Consider the following 20,549-nt stretch of genomic DNA (forward strand, 5'->3'; position numbering starts at 1 on the left):
ACTTCCTCCTCACCCCAGACATCGCACAGGTCACTATCCCAGTGGGGAGGAGAGGAGGGTGGGCCGAGCTGGCCCTCTGCATCCGCTCCGGGTCCAGGAGGGGAAAGGACAGTGGGCAGGGGGCGTCTGCCTTCCAGGAAGAAGCGGGGAGCTTATGTGCTCTAGCACCGAACCCTTGCTTCTTTCTAAGGTTTTGTCCTGCCCTCTGTCCAGCTGTCTGCATGATTATCTCTAATTAACAAAGAGTAACTTCTTTATTACAAAATCCACAAAAGAGGTAAACGTAAAGTGGTCAAAAGTGGTACAGAGTAATACATTAGAAATAAGGGTGAAGGGCTGTGTGCACGAATTATTACAGAAACGGATTCTTTTTTGAACTACGTCTTTCTTCCTCAGGATGGGCAGATCACCTGTTTTGTGGAATCCTGTCCGCCAGCAGATTGCCCAGCTCCAGTGAAAATCAAAGGAGCCTGTTGTCCAGTCTGCTTAAAAAAGACTACAGGAAAGAAACCGTAGGTTCTTTTAAAACTTCTAGGAGTTTCTCTGTGACATCATCTTGAGATCAGATGGCCAATACAGGTAACTGCAGACTGAAAGAAACATCAAGAACTCAAGACATTTCACATCAACCTTCAACTGGTGCTGTTACAGAATATCGCGCAGGATGCTTTTTCTCAGAGTGTTCATGGAGAACGAATAACAGTGCAAATATTTGGGAAGGGAAGTAGATCAATTGTCCTAACTTCATGTTAGACTTCTCAGGTTTTTATTTAATATTTTAAAATGAAAAATTGGTGCTATTATTAAATTGCACAGTTAAGTCATTTAGGCTCCTAAATTGATTTCAACTAATAACACCCATTTCTTTTTAAATAAAGGATACCTCTAAAAGTTAGTTCTGCTTGGTTCTGTTACCAGAAGCTTGCAAACGTGTTCCCTGCAGATGTGTGTGAATAATGGAGCTGCCAGAGATGGAAGGACGCCGAAATCTGGGTTACATTTCAAGCTACATTTAAAAAGAAAATCAGTATTTGGCAAACTGAACAGAATCTTTTATGAGAGTGTTCACAGTGGAACAGAGTCTCAGTAGAGAAATATGGGCTGCCCCCTCCCCTCTGAAAGTGACATTGGATACCATTTCCTAGTCTAGGTTCTCTGTGTAACAATTCACAGCTCATCAGCATTTAATCATAAAGCATAACATTTCCTTTGCTTAAAGCATATGTAAAGCCTGTGCCTTTCTTTGTGTCAAACTCCTTTCACACATGGCTTGTTATGATTATTAGGCCACATTTCAAAACCAGGTTTGTGTTCATTTAGTGCATGCACGCATGTTGCCTGGTGGTGAACAAAACATGAAAATCCTCTTCGATGCCATTTTGAATCCGATGAAACCTCCGGAGTGATAGCCAAAATCTGCCCACAGGCCGTTGTTTCTCTATTCACATTTGTAAGGCTCTCTTCCAAACCAGAGTATACAGAATAACTTTCTAGTATATTTCTCTAGAGCGTTCTTCTGATGGAAGGAATTTCAGTGTTGGGAACTTTCTAACTTCAGGTTGTGTAAGTGCTTTAAGAAAAAAATCAATCCCTATACCTCATTTGTATTTTTAAAATGCATTGTGTTTGATGAAATTTTGCCCATTTTTGGAGATGTTAGATAAGACAGAAAAATCATTTCCACTATGCAAAAGTTCTTACAGAATTCAGTGAAAAGCAACTATCATACCTCATGGTCTCTCTTTTTTCAATTGACCAAAACCTTATTTTTTTCCCCTAAATATGAAGTGATATATGTTCTCAAAAACATTTCACTACACATATAAGTTGAGTTCAGCAAGCATGTATTTGAGCGCCCACTATGTGCCAGGTAATTTGCTGCATACAGAAGATCCAGAGATATAATGTAATTCTCCCTGACCCCATAGAATTCCCAGTCTAGGTCCAACAGGAAGACAGAGGTAAACAGGCTGCAGTTGCTCTGCCCAGCTCATGTACACAGTGTTGAGGGCAGCACAGTGAAAAGTCCTTGGATGGTGGCTTGGGATGGGAGATGGGGTAGAGAGCAGGAAGACAGGCTTCCTGAAGATGTTATTTTAGTGTGAGTTTTACATAATTAAATTGTCGTAGAAGGAAGCCCAAAATGGATGGCATTGTTTTGAGACCAGTATTGGGGAACTGAGGGGTGAGTGCATGTTTCCTAACAATGTCTGGCACATAATGGACAGTTTTAGGGTCTGGTATGATTTTCTTCTAATACATAGACTTCTAATACAAGTCTAGTGTGAACATCCTTCTTACAATTAAGAAAGAACCAAATGCCTTTGTGCACTGTGACTGTACCGCATCTGCCAGGGATATAGTTAACATTCCAGCTGTAAGAATATTTACAGTATATTTACAGTGTTTTATATATAAAATTGGTCAGCTAAACTCCATAGCCTCATATTTTTAAATGATTAATAAAACTGGTTGGCATTCCTTGGGCCATAACATATGTTTTGAAATATGTTATCAAGTCAAATTTATCAATTAAATATTGGAACAGATTTCTGGAAACTAGGAAATGTATAACCTTTTCTGAAAGAAACTGATGGTTTTGTAAATTGTTCAGGTATAAAATTTTAGCAGATTATCTATTAGTCTTCTGGGAATGTTTTGCTGTCTCATTATATGAATTGAAAGCGTGCTTGTGGTAGCATTGCTGAGACTGTATATTCGTGAGTAAAATATGTGGAAGGAATCCTGGGCTGGGCAGATGTCAAAATGATTATGTTCTCAGTGAACTGAAGAGGGTGGGAAAGCTGTCTGTGATTTTTCAAAATAAAATTCTGTAATTCCAATAGAAATGTCTGCAGAACACCAGTTTAATTTTATATCGATTACCAAAACAGTGGGCAGTGCCTGAATGAACTTTCTTTTAGTAGCCACTGTAAGAAGATTGCTGTAATATGAAGCAAAATGTACATATTTATTTACTTTTCTAACTGTTGCCAACAGCCAGATAGCTGTTTAATGTTAATTGTAACCAATACATTACCAAAGACGTGTTTGCACTGTGTAATGATGCCTTTCAGTTGAAATAAATGGGCCACATTTTCAAGTTGGCGGATGGCTTTCTTTTTCCCGCAAACCTCTCCTCTCACCCTGTGAGAGCACAAGCCTGAGAAGGAAGAAGGGGTCCTAGAGAGAGAAGCTTGGGAGCAGCAGTAGTCATACGAAAATGTGAAAACAGTGGAAAGCGGGGGATGGTTAAGATGGAAGTAACTGGAATGGACAGGGCTGCCTTTTTTTTCCCCTTCCCTTTTAATCTTAGGCAGGTGGGAGTCGAGCCCTTGTGGGAATAACCGCTAGATCTGCCCCCTTGCTGCCTGGAGATTGTTTCATGTAGACAAAAACATTTGTCAGAGGCAAAAGTACATGCCATAAATTGACTTTGGTTCACACTGAGGCATAAATGGTGAAGAGTTTGCTTTCCCAAGTGGAAAGTGAGTGGGTGAAAAGCCAGGAAGGGCGAGGAAAGCTCAGAGGCCACTGCAGACGAACTTTTCCTCCACAGAAACATGCTTGTGTGTGGCGCTGTAGGACCAGATTATATGACAAAGTGTGACACCTTTAAATCCACTTGGGCTCTCGGTCCAGGCGTAAGATTTAGAAAGCTGTTCTGTAGGAAAATGGGCAGGATACGAGGGCCTGGAGGGAGGGATCATTACTGTTTATATTGTAAAATTATCATAAGAAAATAAATTATTAGGGGAAAATTAAATGTTGATTAAAAAAAAAACCAAACTTCCAAATTGTTTCCAAATTTATGAGACACTTAGGCTGCTTTCGGGGGGCATATCTTTTAATAAGAGATTGTATGCTATTCTTCAATACTCTTCCCTGATGATCTCTTTAGATCCTTGATAGAGAAGGTGATAAATTTAAAAGCGTTTATCGCAAGTCTTCAAGAATCGTGTTTAAGGACTAATGGCTGTCTCATTCCTCACAGCAGCAAATGTAACCTGAAACTGTAACACGAACAGATTTCCATTACACTTACATGTTAGTATTTCAAAATGTGCAATGAATTACTGCGTTTCAAGAGGAGCACACGGCTGGAGCTGCCACACACGGTGTCAGCCCCGCGTGGTGGAAACACAGGGTGGAGCTGGGCACTGGCCCTACTCTGGGCTGCTCCAGCCTGGCCTCCCTCCTCCTCCCCAAGTACCATACCTTGTGATGGGACCCTATTTCTAGAACACCTAGAACCAGAGCTCCTGCAGCAGCGCCCGAGGTCCCTGGGACTTGCAGGGACCAGCGGCTGCTCGGCCCTGAGCTGCTGCGGTCAAGGCTCGGGCAGCCCCTCTGGCCTGCGTGGTGGCGTTCCTGGGCTCTCCACGGCAGGGATCTGGGAGAAGATGGTCAAACTCCCTCTGCTAGAGGCTGCTGGGAGCCAGAAGCGCGTGGCCTAAGAACATAGGCTCGTTCTAGTCTGGCACTCCTGTAACATTTGCTTTTCACCACTTGAGCAGTAAATTAGACACTTTTCTAATCAACATTTTCGCACAGGAAAAACAGGAAATGAGTGCCACTTGGCAGTTTTAGTTTAAACAAAATGCGTAGTGTAAAAGTAGCAAAAATCAATCATTTTGAATCTTGCTTTTAAAAAATGGGAGAATACTTAGGAACATTCCTTTTGCCTTTTAAAAAAACAACACCAATTTCTTATGTGCAAAATTACATGTCAAATACCATAAATGTAGTTTTTAATCAAAAGCGTCATCAAGGGATTCGGTTGTACATGTTTTTAGTGAGACTCCTAAATGCATTTTAAATGTATATATTTGATATTTAGAGGAAAGAAATGTGCTTTCTAACAAAGTTTAAGGAAGTCATGTGATTTGCACAATTTTTTATTTATGTAACAATTTTCTGCTGTTTCTGCCCATTTTCATGACTTCCCGTAACTATGACCACGAGACCCTAGAATCTTGGACACAGGATAGATAGGTGAGCAAAACAATACCAGTAATAGAGGGTCATTGAGCCCAGAAACCATCTGATGCTGAAATGTTCCTGTATCCTACCAGAATCAGTTGGGTAGAATCTGCTTGAATAGATTCTTGAGCTGTCATGTTCAAGCCTTCTTAATTGCAGAGGAGGAAAAGTGTCCCCGGGGATGTGACACTGCACAAGTCCACCCAGCAAGTTCAGAGCAGAACTGGGAGGAAAATTCAGATCTGCTATCCAATCCCAGCCCTTTCTACGAGAACATACTTCTTTATATCTTAGCAAAGAGCTAAGACTAATAAGTCCAAGCTCTGCTAGCATTCCTTTCACAACTGCATACCTCACTGAAGGAGGCCATTCCCATTAAAATTTCACATGGAGTACCCTTCCTAAGTTTCCTTTGAATGTCTCTGTGGTGACTGTAAAAAGGTACTGAACAGCCACTACATTTTTATTTCTTGAGGCATTGAGTGTTAAGCCTTCTTGTTTGAAAATTTCAAATCATGGACTTGCTTTCATTGATATTATGGTAACACATTTTCTCAAACCCTAAACCTTGAAGTACTGACCGTAGGGCAGCATGCCTGAAAGTGGAATTTCCCAGAAATGCCAGGACATACACTGGGGACTGCTTATATGTTTGTGAGATTTGCTAAAAATAACTGAGTCTCTATCTGCTATTACAGTGAATTTCAGTTTTCTTTGTTCAGACAACCGGGTCTCCCCAGGAAGGAAGCCAAACCTTACTGGGAAAAATCTCAACACCTTTTGCATTGTCTTTCCTATAATGGCTTTACCTTATGTCATAAAAGATTCCCTAACTTAACAAAGTGATCCTAAAGGAATTTTTTTTCTGTTAAAATTCTGAATGTCAGCCTAATACCTAGTCTAGTACAATGCTGCCAGGAAACCTAAGTTTTCCAGAATAGTTTTATTATTGAAAAGTATGATTGTGGCAACAGCTAAAATAGTTCAATGACGGGGGAGGGAAGTATTTTATGTCACTTTATTGGTTGGATTGTCTCTTCAAATATATGATGGTAATGTGGCATGACTTTTTTATTGCAGAGGTCTTTTGGAAGGAATGGAATCTTCTGATTTTCATTTTATTTTCTTTCCTTTTTCCAGCATTGAACTTAATCCTAAGTATCACAGAAACTTTTATTTCCAATTTTTTTTTACCAAAATAAATCTCACTTGAATGATTATTAACAAGTGATTATATTTAAAAGCCCTACATTAAATAACTATGGCATCGTGTTACATGCTTTTAAATCGTCTATATCCTTCCCAGCATACAAACTGATCTTCTTGTTTTGTCTTCATTGAGCAAAACAAATCAGAATATACAAATTGAGTGTTTGCTGAATGACTCACCTATGACTGTTTTTATTAAGTTCCTGGAAAATGTTTATTTTTATGGTCTTTAAAAATTACTGCACCAGAAATTATCACAGAGAATGGCAACTGGTCATCATTTCTTAGAATTATGATTCAGAGTGAGTAGTGAATGGATTAGAAGGAAACTGGCTGTTTTTATATTACATTGGTTGCCATGTGCTCAGTGGATAACCTGGGCCACTAAATTTCCATGAAAATGTCCTGAGCATCTACTGTATGCCGGGCCAGTTCCTCACTCTTCAGTCCTTACTCCCGGCACTCCCCAGAAGCCAGGAATCACTGGATCCAAGACTCAAACCCACTTCTTCTTGTACTGAGACCAGTACATTTTTTCATTTTACCAAACCTAGTGTAACCAAATTCCTACATTTAATTAAAGCTTTAATTTCATCCCCTGATATGATCAAGATCTTGATAGAGTTGTGGAGTTCATTGAATGTCCCTCAGATGGGAAGGACAAACTTCTGTAACTATGGCTAAAGCCTGGAAATTAATTTTCTTCTTTGAGAAGAACTGCACTCTGTTAGCTACGGAGCCTTGGCTAAGCCACTTGGCCTCTCTGAATCCATTTCTTTGGCCTCTGTAAAACACGGATCATTGACCATCTACCTCATAAGTGTGCTGTACAGATAACCTGAGATGCTCATTTCAAGGTGGCTGGCACAGAACCTGGCTCACACAAACATCGGTTACACTAGCTGGTCACTTGAGCACAGCCTTGCTCCCAGTGAGGTCTGGCTTGGGGAACACTTCCCCATGCTGCACAATTAGTCCTTTAAAAAAAATGTGGTGCTTTATGTTTTCATGCAAGCTGTAAAAGGAGAATATGCTGAAGCTCTGTCCTCAGCTTATATGCAGACTGAATTTAAAGGCTACAAACTTGTGAAACTCCCCCTTTGACCCAGGACATCTTAAAATTAGAGATCAGTGGCTGATGTGCCAGGTCTCACAAGCGCTGGGAATATGGTTCTAAGAGACTGTGTACCTGGTCCCAGAGCAAGCCTTCCAGATTTCTGCTCCGAGAGCCTCCTCCCACTTCCTTCCTGTATTATGAGTCCCCACCTCCTGTGGACCGAAGTCCCGTGGCCTTCCAAATGCATGTTTCCCTCTCTTCCCTTTACTCCTGGGTAGTCTTCCCCTGCCATCCTCATTATTTGAAATAGTTCTGTATTCCCTCCATTGCGTACCACCAGAGCCTATGGTGACCTATCTGTGGGAGAAGCTCCAGGATGAGAGGGCATGGCATAGGTTTGTGCCTGTACTTTGCTACTTAACACTGATCCATGATTTTTTTTTTTTTCTTTGTACCCATCTGATCTCCCCTCACCTCTCAGTGGCACCTCTCAGTCTTTCTGAGCTGAGACTCTTTCTTTGCAGGCTGATCATGACAGAGTCTTCTTATTTTTGCAAATAACCTATCTGAAGATAGGAGATTTGAGTGAGTTCTAACCCTGCTACTTGAGGCTTATTCTCAGATAAGTTATGTAGCCCCGTTGACCTTCAGTTTCTTCGTTTATAAAGTTATCTTCCTAGTAGGAATTTAAAAAAAAATTAAACAGGATAATGCCAGTGAAACAAAAACTGTCTCATGTATAAATGTATGAGCTGCCAGGGTCCCACTTGTTGGGCAGAGCTGCGAGATCTGCCTTCTGGAGCCAGCCTTCCAGGCTTGTGGGCGCCTCTTGTGCAAAGAATAAAAATGGCCCAGTTCCCTCTCCCTGGCTCAGATGGACATACAGCTCTGCTATCTGTATCTTGGATTGGGCCAGCTCTCTGTAAAATATCCCTGAGTATTTTTGTTCTGTCAACCCCTTGCATATCTCTTTATTCTTGTGTAGAGATAAGCCAAAGTGTTCATAGTGTACTTGCTTAAACGCTGTCTTGTGCTGCCTGTGTGAGCAGGCAAAAACGTAAATGGAATTTGTCCTCTAGTTTTGCTGACTGAGTTTACAGGCATGCCCCATATCGTTAACAGATATTCATTTATTCATCTCTTCCTTTATTGATACATTTGGTTAACATCTATTGAGCGCCTGATAGTTTCCAAGCACTAGGCAAGACTCTGGAAATGTGCTGAACAAGGTATAGACTCAAGTCTTTAACACTAAGGACTGCAGCGGAAGAGAAGACAAGTAAGGAGGTAATGACTACCTTGTGATGAGTTGTGAGGGGGAAACAGCGTGATGTAGGAGCATACAGCAGTTCTGAAAGGCAAGGCTTCCTGATGGTGTCAAGCACCTGATAGCTGTTTAAGGGGGGTGGAGATGGGGGAGGACAGACATTTTCCAGGGAGAAAGACCATGTGGGCTCCAGGGAGAAACAGCAGGTAAGCAGGCAGCAGGTTGTTTAAAGAGTTTGAATACTTTTTTCTGACAGGATTGAAACAGGAAAATAACACCCGAATGGCACATGCAGTGGCAACTTGCATTATGCCAAGTGTAGGAAATGACCACCCCGGAACCTAATGGGACGAGAGGACTATCCTTTCTACTCCCTTGTCACAAGAGGGGGAAGGGAGTCAAGAAGACATGTGGGAGCAACAAGAGTGCATACTGAGGACAAAAGGCAGCTGGCAAAATCCACTGAGGATAAAGGAGAGAAGGAAGTCTTCACAGGCAAGGAGAAATAGATGGGTCAACTCAGTGGGCCAACTCAAGACCATTGTAGTTAGGGAGGCAGCACCCCTTGCCCAAATGGCACCTTGTTGAACTGGAAAATGTTCTCTTCCGCCAGACACCTTGTTTCCATTTGCTGGAAAATTCTCATAGTAAGTATACAAATATATTATGACTATGATGTAAATCTTGCCGCCCTTAGTTATGTCATGTACAACCTTCCCAACTGTAACTATAACTGGGGAATATAAAATCACATGTTAGCGTGGATTCTGTAGGGCATGTTTGTACTCTAGGTCATCAAAACCTGCCTCACAGTCTTTTTGAACATGCCTTGGACTTCTACCTCCTATTCCTGGCTTCATAATGCCTTGAATGCCAGTTCAGCCTCATTCATTTGCCTTGTGATAGCTAAGGATTTTTCCCTGTATTAGAGTCTTACTCTGGAAAAGACAGCACAGTAAGCCTTCTCATATATTTATTTGCTTGAGACACTTCCCTGAGAGTAGATATTGATGGGACAGAGACATTTTAGGCGCTGAGAAAGGGTCAAGGGTGCCCAACTTTCTGCCAAAGTTTTAAAAAATGGCAGTCACATAGGGCAACTCTCCCAACCTCCTTCTAAATGTTGAGAGGATAAAATCACTTCTGTGACTGTTTCACAAAATTTATTGTTTGTTTGTTTGTTTTCTTGTTAGCTAAGTCACAGGAAAGCAGACCAACAGAGCTGAGGGGCCCGTCTGATTGCACTACAATCCACCCTCTTCCCCAAATGGAGATATGATAGTCATCTGAGAATCTTTCCTTTCACTCACCAAAGAGGCTCACTTTGCTGTCATCGTATGCAATACATTGTACCCTCTGAGGACAGGGACCAGTGTCTCATTCTTCCCCTTTATCCCACATTCTAGCACAATGCTAGTCTCATTAGGCAATAAATCATTGAACAAATAATGGGTATGTAGGTAGGTACTGCAGGGAGATTCACTGATCAGCTGAAGAACAGAAATGAATAATGGGAAGATGACCCTGGTGTCTTGTGGCCTCCAGGTCTGGGAGATGATTATATTTATCAGCCAGCTGTTGCTTCTGTGACACATGTCCTGTCTTAATTTGGAGGATTATCAGTGTGTTCCCTGCTAGAGCAATGTTAACTTGAGTTGAGAATATTTTGGATTAATCAATGAAGTGAACAAACGAAAGAGCTCCACCAAGGGAATAGGCGCATGCCTGTCTGACCACAGAATTATCTTTTCTTCTCTCTGGCTGCAATGCTGTGTCATCTTCCCTATTCCCTTTGAGCTGCATTCCCAAGCTCCAGAGCACTGCCAAGCTCTCAGAGCTGTTTGGCACTTGAGGGAAACCACTTCCAGCTGAAGGACACATTATCTGGTGCCTGAGAGCCATAAGCTACCTTCATGGCCCTTGCCTATGGGAAGGGTCAAGAGTCTATATGCCTAGTTGGAGAAGAAGCCCTCCATGGATATGACCAGAGTTTCCTTTAAGAGAATGATAACTTGGCAAGCATCAAGGGGAGTTACTGCTGCTGAATCCTCAGCAGCTAGAAGAGTACCTGGTACATAGTAAGCCCTTGCATATTTGTTGAATGAATGAGCTATCTATTTCAAGGATGGTAAGCAGGTTATATTTCACCTGCCAATTTTTGCAGACTTGTATGCTTAGAGCAGTGTTTTCTCAATCTTTTCATGGCTACCCTGCTAAGGAGTTTTTTAAGCATCCTTTTTCTTAATTACCTTGCCCTTCCAGTGAAATTATAATGTTATGGATATAGTATATATCTGTTTATGTGCTGTGATCCTTCGGAGCACCGTAAGTCATTGTAATTGCTAAGATAATTTAGTCCAACCATGAATCCACTTTTGCTCCTTTGGGGGTGATCCAGCCTCAGTTGAAAATGTATGTCCTAGAGGGCAGGGAATGGACTTGCCTGGGCGTAGAATGGGAGTGGCAGTATCTAGGCTACCAACTAGAAGCTACCCCAAGTTCAGGTGAGGAGCAGAGTGGCTGGGCAGGAAAGTGGTCCATCAGCATTTTACCAGTGATGCTGGTTTAGATGGGGTCCACCATGGTGGAATGTCTTGCCACAAGGAATGCTCTTGAAAGATAGAGCCACTGTTAACTTAAGCCTGTCTTTTTATTGGAAGTTGAAAGTTCTCCAAAGAATGATATCCATCAACTGGAGGATTTTAATCCTGTTTTCTTTTTCCTTCCCATACTTACCTACCAAGGTAAGGTTTTATTCTATTTTACCATTTGCTGTGCCAAAAGCAAATCTATTTACAATGACTTTGGCACTTTTGAAGAGAAGACTGGTGAAAGGTAGTGATGTGGGCTATGGGTGGAAGGCTCTGTGTCTCTTCAGAGATAACTAAGTTGTTTGACTTGTGGGTGTGGAACAGTAAGAGGCTGCAGTCCTGCCCTTAGGGACAGTGACAGCAGGCTCCAGTCCCAGGAAATATTTAACAAAGCAAGGGCTATAAACTTTAAGTATTTAGGGGAAATGCAAAAACCAAGGCTTATCTAGAATGTCTGGAGTCCTTGCTAAAAGCTTACCTAAGATGTGGAAGATATATGCTAATTGAAGCCTATTGAGAACTGAAACAAAGGGACCATTTGGCCTTTCCTCTCTGTATAAAAGACGTTTGAAAATCTTGTTCGGGGCTCGGGATTCAAACTGAAAGCTCCCGAGTCCGGCCGTCCGTCAATAAACCATTTTTCCTTCTCAAAATCATTGCTGAGTCCTGGCCTCTCTATACTCAAATAATTGAACTTCTCTTAAATTCCACAACATTTTTGGCGACCACGAAGGGACAATAAATGAAGGCCAGAGACGGTAGCATTTTGCTGCCCCTTCCAAATCCCCGAGGAAGCCGGGAGGACTCGGGTGAACCCCAAATCTGGGCGCCCCTGGATTAAATTTAATCCAGAAAAGATGTGGGCTCCACCAGAATCTTCCCGACAAAATTGAGGGGCAATGGAAGGTCTGAAGAGAAAGATTCTGGGAACGAAAAAGAACTCCGAATATGGAAGAAGGTAAGACTCCCTGGGTGAGCACAGTCTGGAAGGCCCTAGCTTTAATTGCTAGGAAGGGGAGGCTGATCACCTCCCGAGAGAACCCTAGTAGCCCCAGAAGGCTGGGGGGAAGCCGTTCTCTCTAGGCTTGGGAAAAGGAGGAAAACCGGGGAAAAGCCCTGGTGTTTTGGGTTTGTCTAACTGCATGTTAGAATCTGGTACTGGTCTTATATCCACTAAAGGAGTGGAGTCTCGATTTTAATAGGAAGGGCTATTTATAGGTTCAAGTCCTAATGTCCTGGAAATTGGTCTAGATTAAGGGAAACAAAACTTGGTTACAGGAAAATGGATCGGCTTTTCTGGTGGAGCTTGGTCTGGGTGTAAAGTTTAAACAGTGGAAAAGTCTAGCTGAAATCTTTTGTTATGGTGCTAATTTGTGAATGAATTCGCTTTATACCAAATGTTAAGTGTTCTGAGGTTTGTGATGGCTGTGGGGGCAGCCATGGTGAAAATAAATATATAACTTGTGGGTCAGATTAGTGACCTTTGTGCTTCTGTCTGTGTCAGCTCAATGTTAGTGTCGGAGTTGTGTCCTTATGTAAAGTAGAATTACAGCTGAGCTGGAGCCCTCCCTTGTCATTGGCAAGGGGGTGAAATGATTCTGGGGCAAAAGCTGAGGAGTCTGGATGTTTGCGGAGTCTAGATGTTTGTGCATGCTCTGCTGTCTTGTCTCTGGTCTGGCCCTTTGCTGGGGCTTGGAGGCCATCTGTGTCCGCGCCAAGCACCCAAGTCTGTTGGGAATGTCCCAGTCAGGGCGGCTGGGTTCCTGGGAGAGTTGCCAAATTTGAGTAGGTTCTGTCTGCCCATTTTGGCTGAAAGCTGGAAAGGGGGGAGCGGCTTGCCCCTTTCCAGTGAGTCCACCCTTCTATTCATAAGCCGCATTCCTGTTTGTTGTGCACCCGACTGCCTGGAAGGGGGGGAAGTGAAGGAGGTGAAAAGCAGAATCAGAATAAATGCAGTAAAGTTCCCTCCTTAGGGTGTCAAAGCCAAAATACGTTTGCATTCTGCTCAGGTTCTTAGAAGGTATTGTAGTAACCTTAAGTAAGAGAATGTGTTCTGTGAAGGTAAAATTTGTCTTAAGGGTATAAATAATTATAAAAGTTTTACAAAGCATTGTTTAAGGTATTTAAGTGGCTAATTGCAGAAAGTCATTATTTAACAAAACTGAATTGATAATAATAATAATAAAAGGCAATTTTATAACAAACTTATTCGGCAGCCAATCTCCCCTGCCAACTTGCTTCCAAAAAAACTGTTTCTGGTATTACATGCTACTAAGTATTTAAAGTGAAGAAAAGTTCATTATTTTAACAAACTTGTTTAGTATTAATGGCAATTATATGTTGTAAGAAGTTTGCCTGGTAACTTAGTATGTGGGATATATGGAGTGGGTTTTTATTATTAAGGAAACAGAAGATGATTTTGTCCTAAGATAAAATGATTGATTATTGGAAAGAGTAGAGTGTGGGACAGAACCTGAATGAATACTGAAAGTGTAGAAGGTTTGTGGAAGGGAAATTTTTATGATTAAAATTGAATAAGATCAATATACAAAGAAAATCTTTTATCAATAGCTTCTTGTGCTTTAACCTCATCATTTCCTCAGTGTTTAAAGAAGAGTCTTACCTCTTTTAAAAGAACATTTATGTTCTAGAAATCAAATCCTGAAAAGTAGCCTTTTATTTCAAACTAACTGCAAGAGATTTATTCTTTTACTTTAAAGAAAAATTAAGGTAATAAGTTCATTTAATATGTTATAAGTCGAATGAAAGGTATTTAAAGGTGTTATAAAATTAATAGGTTTTAAAAAATTAATAAAAACTGTAACTAAGAGTTAAAATCATTTATAAATGCATTTATATTATAAAACAGTGGAAAGACAATAACTGAGATTATAGCTGGGTGAATTTAGCCTGAAACTATTATTTAAGTGTAAATTCTACACTAACCTTTCCTTTGTTTATGGTTACTTCAAGCCTAACCTCACCCTTTGCCTTTGCCTATGGTTATTTCATAATTGAGAAGAGCTGGGACATCACTGTCTCCTCTCCTGGTATTCGTAACCCTTTCTCTCATGAATTCAAGTGTAAACTAAATAAATTGCTGCCTGATAGAATAAGGTTAAATGGCCACTGGAGTTTTATTATCTCCAAAATCAAAAAGGGGGGTGGAGGGGGAGAAGTCTCCTGCCTTGACGGTCAGTGTTCCTAAGAGTGGCAATTCATGAGAGAAAGCAGTCTGTCTCCCTGAGGCTTCAAATAGCCTCAGTAAATATATATAAAGTTAATCTTGTTGCTTATCCAAAATTCTGCTAATTTCAAAGTAAAATATAAAGTTCTAAAACAAAATGGTGCTAAGGCATTGAGAACATTTTGGTTATTACAATCCATTAAGTAAGAAAGAAAATTCTTGTGGTAAACTGCATGGTCATAGTGCAAATTAAGAAGAGTTTCAAAAGTCTTTGAAAAGTTTAAAATAACTAAAGTCATGTTGTTGTGTCAAACTATTCATGTCTGCCTATTTGCTCAAATTGTTGAGGTTAAATATGCAGTTATATAAGTAATATGTATTTCTGGACCCCTAATTAATTAAGCTAAACAGTATATAAAATAATGCAAATTACAAGTAATATCAATGAGTTGTGTTTGTGTCTAACTCTGTGTCTGCCCATTTTTTAAAAAATGCTCAATGTATGTCTTCATACATCAGGATAATATCAAATTAACAAATAAAAATTCTTAAAAGAGGTCTATTCAAATTGTTAAAAATTAAATATGCAGTTATATTTATAAATATTCTTAAAGCCCAAATTGAACTAAGCAGGATGAAAAAGTCATAGAAATCTGATTATGGAAACAATTGGGAAAGGGCCTCCTCTTTGCAAGAGCTTTTAAGGCAAGACTAGGTGTGGCAGATTAAACCTATCTACTAGGCTAGGGAATTAAGAATCAGTTTGCCTGGTAATTTCCCAGTTTAAACCTTTGTCAGCCATAAATTGCAAAAAAAAAAAAAAAACACACAAAGATTAGGTTAATTTTCACATAAGAAAAATGATGATGTAACCTGGCGGCCTGCTGCCTCAGTCTCCCACTCCCGGGTTGGACAGCAGTGGAGGAGACCAGTTTAGGCCAGTCCTATGGGCAGTGGAAGGATGCCCAAGAAGGAGCTAACTAAGTCGGTGCCATTTCAGCACTAAATTCTATTCCTTATTTGAAAAAGGGGGGAGCAGGTAAAAACTAAAATGGTTGGAATGTGATAGAAGAAGCAGTTAAATCAAACTTTTGCATGGGAAAGTTAAATCTCAGATAAGCTGTAACTTCTGAAGTACCCAATCTATGGAAAAACAGGAAGAGCTTGCGTGCTAGGCTTAGGGGTATAAATTGTGTCATTTTTCTTTGTTCGTGGCACCAGCCATATCTGGCTCTGCACCCCTTCTTGCAAGATTGAGAATAAATTATTTTCTTCTCCACAATCTGGTGAGCCTTAATTCTTCCAGAAGATTTCTTTCCAACGAAATAAAGGTAATTAGTGGCTCTATTAACAAATTTTCAGTAAGTAAAGGAAAGTCCATAAAAACTATGGAGATCTTTCCTGGGTTATGATTTTAAAAAAATTAAGTAATTGTGTAATGTGTTTTAAAACCTGGTAGTCAGTATGCTTTTAATTTAATAATATTCATAACTTAAAGAAAAGAAGTTCTTAGCTTCCTGTAAGGGAAAAAGAGAACATTCCTTGCATAAACTATTATGGTTTCAATTTTATTTAACTTGAGTGTAATCTCCCATAGTTAATTTATAAACTAAATTAACATTATGTACGAAATCTTTAGTGAGTGAAATTAGGCTGAAGGAAAAAGATTGTAGATATGCTCTCTTAAATAAAGAGTAAATTTCTTTCATTGGTAATTGTAATTTAGTAAGTTTATTTAAACATGAGGTGTCTAGTCAATGCGGTTATAGTCAATTATAAAGAGTTTGTAAAACATCTTCCAAACTGAAAATGTTTAAATAGTTCTAGTTATAGAAGTCATTGTTAACTAAAGAAACTTAGATTGGTATTGGTAGCAGAAATAACTTCATGATAATAAACCTGTCTGAAGGCCACTGCAAAATACACATTTAAGTAAATGGTAATAAAAAGTTGTCTTGATTCTATTGGAAATATTCTGTTTTCATTCTAACAATGAAAAATAATATTTTTCCTCTATTACTAAAGTAAAGTACCTACTGTTATCTTCATAGTAAAATTGTGTAAGTAAATAGTCATTTGATATATGTATTGCGTTAAGTTGTTTAAAATATATATAAAACAAGGAATAAACTTTAACATTGTCAAACTCTTGTGCATTCGAACCAGGCCTTGTATACATTACAGGTGGCCTCTCCATGTGAGTTATTGGCTAGGCTGGTCACTGACCCCTCAATTAAAAATATGTGCTATATCAGTCTCTGGTTCTGCTCCTGAAGTTGATGGAAACTATATTGCAGTTTCAAGCTCCTGCAGCCAATAATGACTCGGTGCAGCCAAGTGTACAATGGATATCGCCTCCAGACTGGCACTGTTCCATGGTGCCAGAGAGCACTATGCACCAGGCTAGTAGAATACTGGAAAATCTCTGGAATACTGGAAGGATGCTGCAACTTGTTCACTGCGTTGAAGAACATGCTAAGTGGAGCCATGATACCAGGAGACTGTAAGTAAAACTTAAACACAATTGGCATTATGGCCTGCTCTCATGGAGAGATAACATGTAAAGTATTACAAACCTGAAACTCAAAACTAATAATGGCAACTCTGAATCCTTATGCATTAAGTAATACATTAGTTAATATTAAGTGCTGTACTTTTATCCTGTACTAAATATATGCCTAATAATTGTAATGTTATCTTTTCTATTTTGGATCAAGTGCAGAAGTATATTAGACATGTTAAATTCCTGGTAAAATCATTTTCTAAACAGTTAATAACATGTCTATAGAATAAGGTGGCGGTCTCAGCCAGTCTCAGTTAGCAAAAGTGAGGTTTGCTTGCTGATGGTGAGTCACCTACTGAACAAGTCAAAATTGCTAGAAATTGTACAATGAAAACCAAGGTGTAAAAATCTTTATTCTGTAGTTCTGATCACTCCCACAGGTGAAAACTAAGAGTATTTCCAAATTAGTGTTCTAATCCTGAGTGAAGCCAGTTGCCCAAGGAGTACCAGTTCACCAGGAGCATCTGACAGAGCGAATGAGTGTCAATCATTGAACAGCTTGGAATGTGTCTTCAGACAAAGCTAAGTGTCTGTTGCAATTTCTCTCTAAAGATGGATAACTTAAAAAAGAATATATATGCTGTTCCCACCAGCTTTTAAGGAATGCCATCTTTATAGGCACCTAACTTTGTCTACCTCTGTAATCCAATGTGTCCTCTTTTAAAAACAGGTATCCAAAATTTTAATTAAGTTTGTTTCTTTCAGAGTGAACATCTTATTAACCATATGAAAACTTCATCCAACTTCGTACAGAATGCCAGATCCATCTTCCTCCAGTTAGAATAAATTAAAGAGTTTTACACCTTATTAGGCAATGACTACAGCCCATGGCCAGCAGGAAGCAGTTACAGAAAAGAGATCGTCTCCCTTCAGCACCCCTTTTAAATTAAAGGTGTAAACTCTTTAAGAGTAAAATAAAAGTAATAGATGGATCTGGAACCTGACTGGAAATCCACGTGAGTGCCAGTGGCAACAGAATAACTGCGGGAGGCCCCTGCCCAAGATTCTGCTGTCCAGAATGAAAAGTTCTAAATTTCTAAAAACGGTCCTGGATGCTGTACTAAAGACTGATAAATAATCAGTCAAGACAACAAACAGCCATCCACCTCATAGCTCCAACAATAATTATGCCAAAGCTTAGCAAGTAAACTTTGACAAAAGGGGGGGAATGATGTGGGCTATGGGTGGAAGGCTCTGTGTCTCTTCAGAGATAACTAAGTTGTTTGACTTGTGGGTGTGGAACGGTAAGAGGCTGCAGTCCTGCCCTTAGGGACAGTGACAGCAGGCTTCAGTCCCAGGAAATATTTAACAAAGCAAGGGCTATAAACTTTAAGTATTTAGGGGAAATGCAAAAACCAAAGGCTTATCTAGAATGTCTGGAGTCCTTGCTAAAAGCTTACCTAAGATGTGGAAGATATATGCTAATTGAAGCCTATTGAGAACTGAAACAAAGGGACCATTTGGCCTTTCCTCTCTGTATAAAAGACGTTTGAAAATCTTGTTCGGGGCTCGGGATTCAAACTGAAAGCTCCCGAGTCCGGCCGGCCGTCAATAAACCATTTTTCCTTCTCAAAATCATTGCTGAGTCCTGGCCTCTCTATACTCAAATAATTGAACTTCTCTTAAATTCCACAACAGTAGTGGTAAAGGGCCTGGGGTTGCAAATGTTGGGGAGGGGTGACTACATCTTGGAGGCATTTGTCCCACCTGGTGTGAAAATGGAAGGCTGCTGGGAACTGGGGAAACACCTGTAAATCCCCTGATGGCTATTGCTGTTCCCAATTCTAAGATCTCCAGCTTTATGCCTGTGGTACACCATGGTGTTTGACAAAGGCAGGTCCAGGCACCTAGAGCAACTAAGGGAAGAGGTGACAGTGACCATTACAAATATATCTTCCTGGGGCCCATTTCCCAAGATTCTGATTAGTAGCATTGTGAGGGACCCAAATATATGTGTTTTGAACAACCTTCTCAGTGATGCTGAAGCCCAGATTGGTTGGGGGACCACCAGATTAGTGAACAAACTGTGGCTCTAACAAGGTATCTGGATTCGTATCCCATTGCTTCTCATCGTGTTGTGACCAGAAACCATTCGTTTTCCCTGCCTGAGCCTTCGTTTCCCAACATGTAAAACGAGTAGATTGAACAAGATGCTTTGGCCCATCACTCACATTCTTGGTCTGTAGAGGCTAGGAACTTTGAATTATTAAGGAGCCCAGTAAGAAGCAGATGGTATTCCCAGGCTGGGTAGTTTGAGGCGGGTTTAGTAAGGGGACTAATTGCAAAGCTTAGGGACTTGGAACCACAGCACTGGCTAGTGCATTGTTCTGGGGCTACCAACAGCAGGGAGCTGTTACAACCCCGGGGACTGAAAAGGGGGAGGGGGGATGTAGTTACCAGAGCCTGGAGTGTGTGGCTGTATGAAGAGGGCTTGTGGTATCTACTGGAGCCTCTGGGAGAGTAACCCAGTCAACTCCGGGTGACTCTGTAAGGAAGAAGCTGAGCAACAACTGCCTTACCTCATTCCTGTCCACCCTCCAGTCTGCTGCCAGTGCGTCCCATCAAGCATTTTGATATCATCCACGCAGGTCAGGCTTGGAGAGCACAGAGCAAGGTGGAGAATGGTGGAAAGTGGACCAGGGTGTGTGTGGGGAAGTGTTAAGCATAAGATATCCTGAAAAGATCTATTCAGTGAATCATTTTCTGGTACTGTCATATTAACTATACTAATTTTTAAATCTAAAATGAGTAACCCACATATGTAAAATAACATATGCCCATTGTACAAATCTGAGAATGTCGTATCCTGTGAGCATTTCCCCACATCATCATAATTTTTATAAAAATACAGGTTTTATTCTCTGCAGAGTGGACCAAGGTTTGAATTCAAGAATATATTAAAATAAATCCCTTATTGGTTTAGATTATTCCCAATTTTTCACTCTTATAAAGGAAGTCAGGAATCCTTGTGAACAGATCATTGGGTAGCTCTGTTTATGTCCTTTGCACAGTGTCTTAAATGCTGAATTGAATCAAAGGGTATGGGTTTTCTAAACCTCTGATATAAATTAGAAGATTGCTTGCCAGGGAGGTTATATGGGTTTACATACTCACCAGCAGTGCCTGAGACTTTCTGTCTCACCACAGTTTTCCAGGATTGGATTTGAATACTGCTGTTTAAAAAATATCCACTAATCTAAAGGTGGAAAATGTAGGCTCTTTCTCAAGGCATTTTTACAAAAATGCATTTTATTAGCATTTCCACTCTCAACCGTATTTGCAAGAAACGGCCCTTACCAAGGAGCCTCTTGCTCCATTTGGAACTTGTGTCTGTTTCCAATAAGATTCCCAAGGCGACCCCCAGGAGGCCTGAATGAGGGTAGGTGGGGAGATGAGGGAGAGGAGGTAACTGCACAGCCATAGCAGAGCAGCCCAACACTGAGCATTTCTGCTTTTGTGGTTTTGTGTTACAGACAGACAAAGAACAGGAGAAAGGAGGAGGATTTCACAGTTTTTCATGAAGTAAGGCCCCAAAGTAGAACTTCTGGTTGGAGTGTGACTGCTCCATCGTTCACTATCTTGGTTACTTGGTCATTGTCTGGGGTCTAGAATGTGCTTTCAATATCAACTCACTGAGACCACAGGAACTGTGTCATACTATGGATTGGGAAATTAGTGAATTTTAGTGTTAG

The 20,549-nt window shown here is 40.5% G+C and overlaps 1 protein-coding gene across 3 annotated transcripts in view; it reads left to right on the plus strand.

Moving 5' to 3' along the window:
* The window catches only part of PXDN (peroxidasin), a 124,306-nt gene extending 121,203 nt beyond the window's left edge, over positions 1-3,103 (plus strand). For all 3 annotated transcript variants that reach the window (XM_004477673.4, XM_004477674.5, XM_071211847.1), the window contains one exon: positions 397-3,103. In XM_004477673.4, the coding sequence (XP_004477730.1) occupies positions 397-516 (120 nt within the window). In that variant the 3' untranslated portion in view covers positions 517-3,103. The remainder of the gene's footprint in view (positions 1-396) is intronic.
* Positions 3,104-20,549: the final 17,446 nt, after the last annotated feature.

The sequence above is a fragment of the Dasypus novemcinctus genome, chromosome 25 (assembly GCF_030445035.2).
Source record: "Dasypus novemcinctus isolate mDasNov1 chromosome 25, mDasNov1.1.hap2, whole genome shotgun sequence".
In the NCBI taxonomy this organism is placed as follows: Eukaryota; Metazoa; Chordata; class Mammalia; order Cingulata; family Dasypodidae; genus Dasypus; species Dasypus novemcinctus.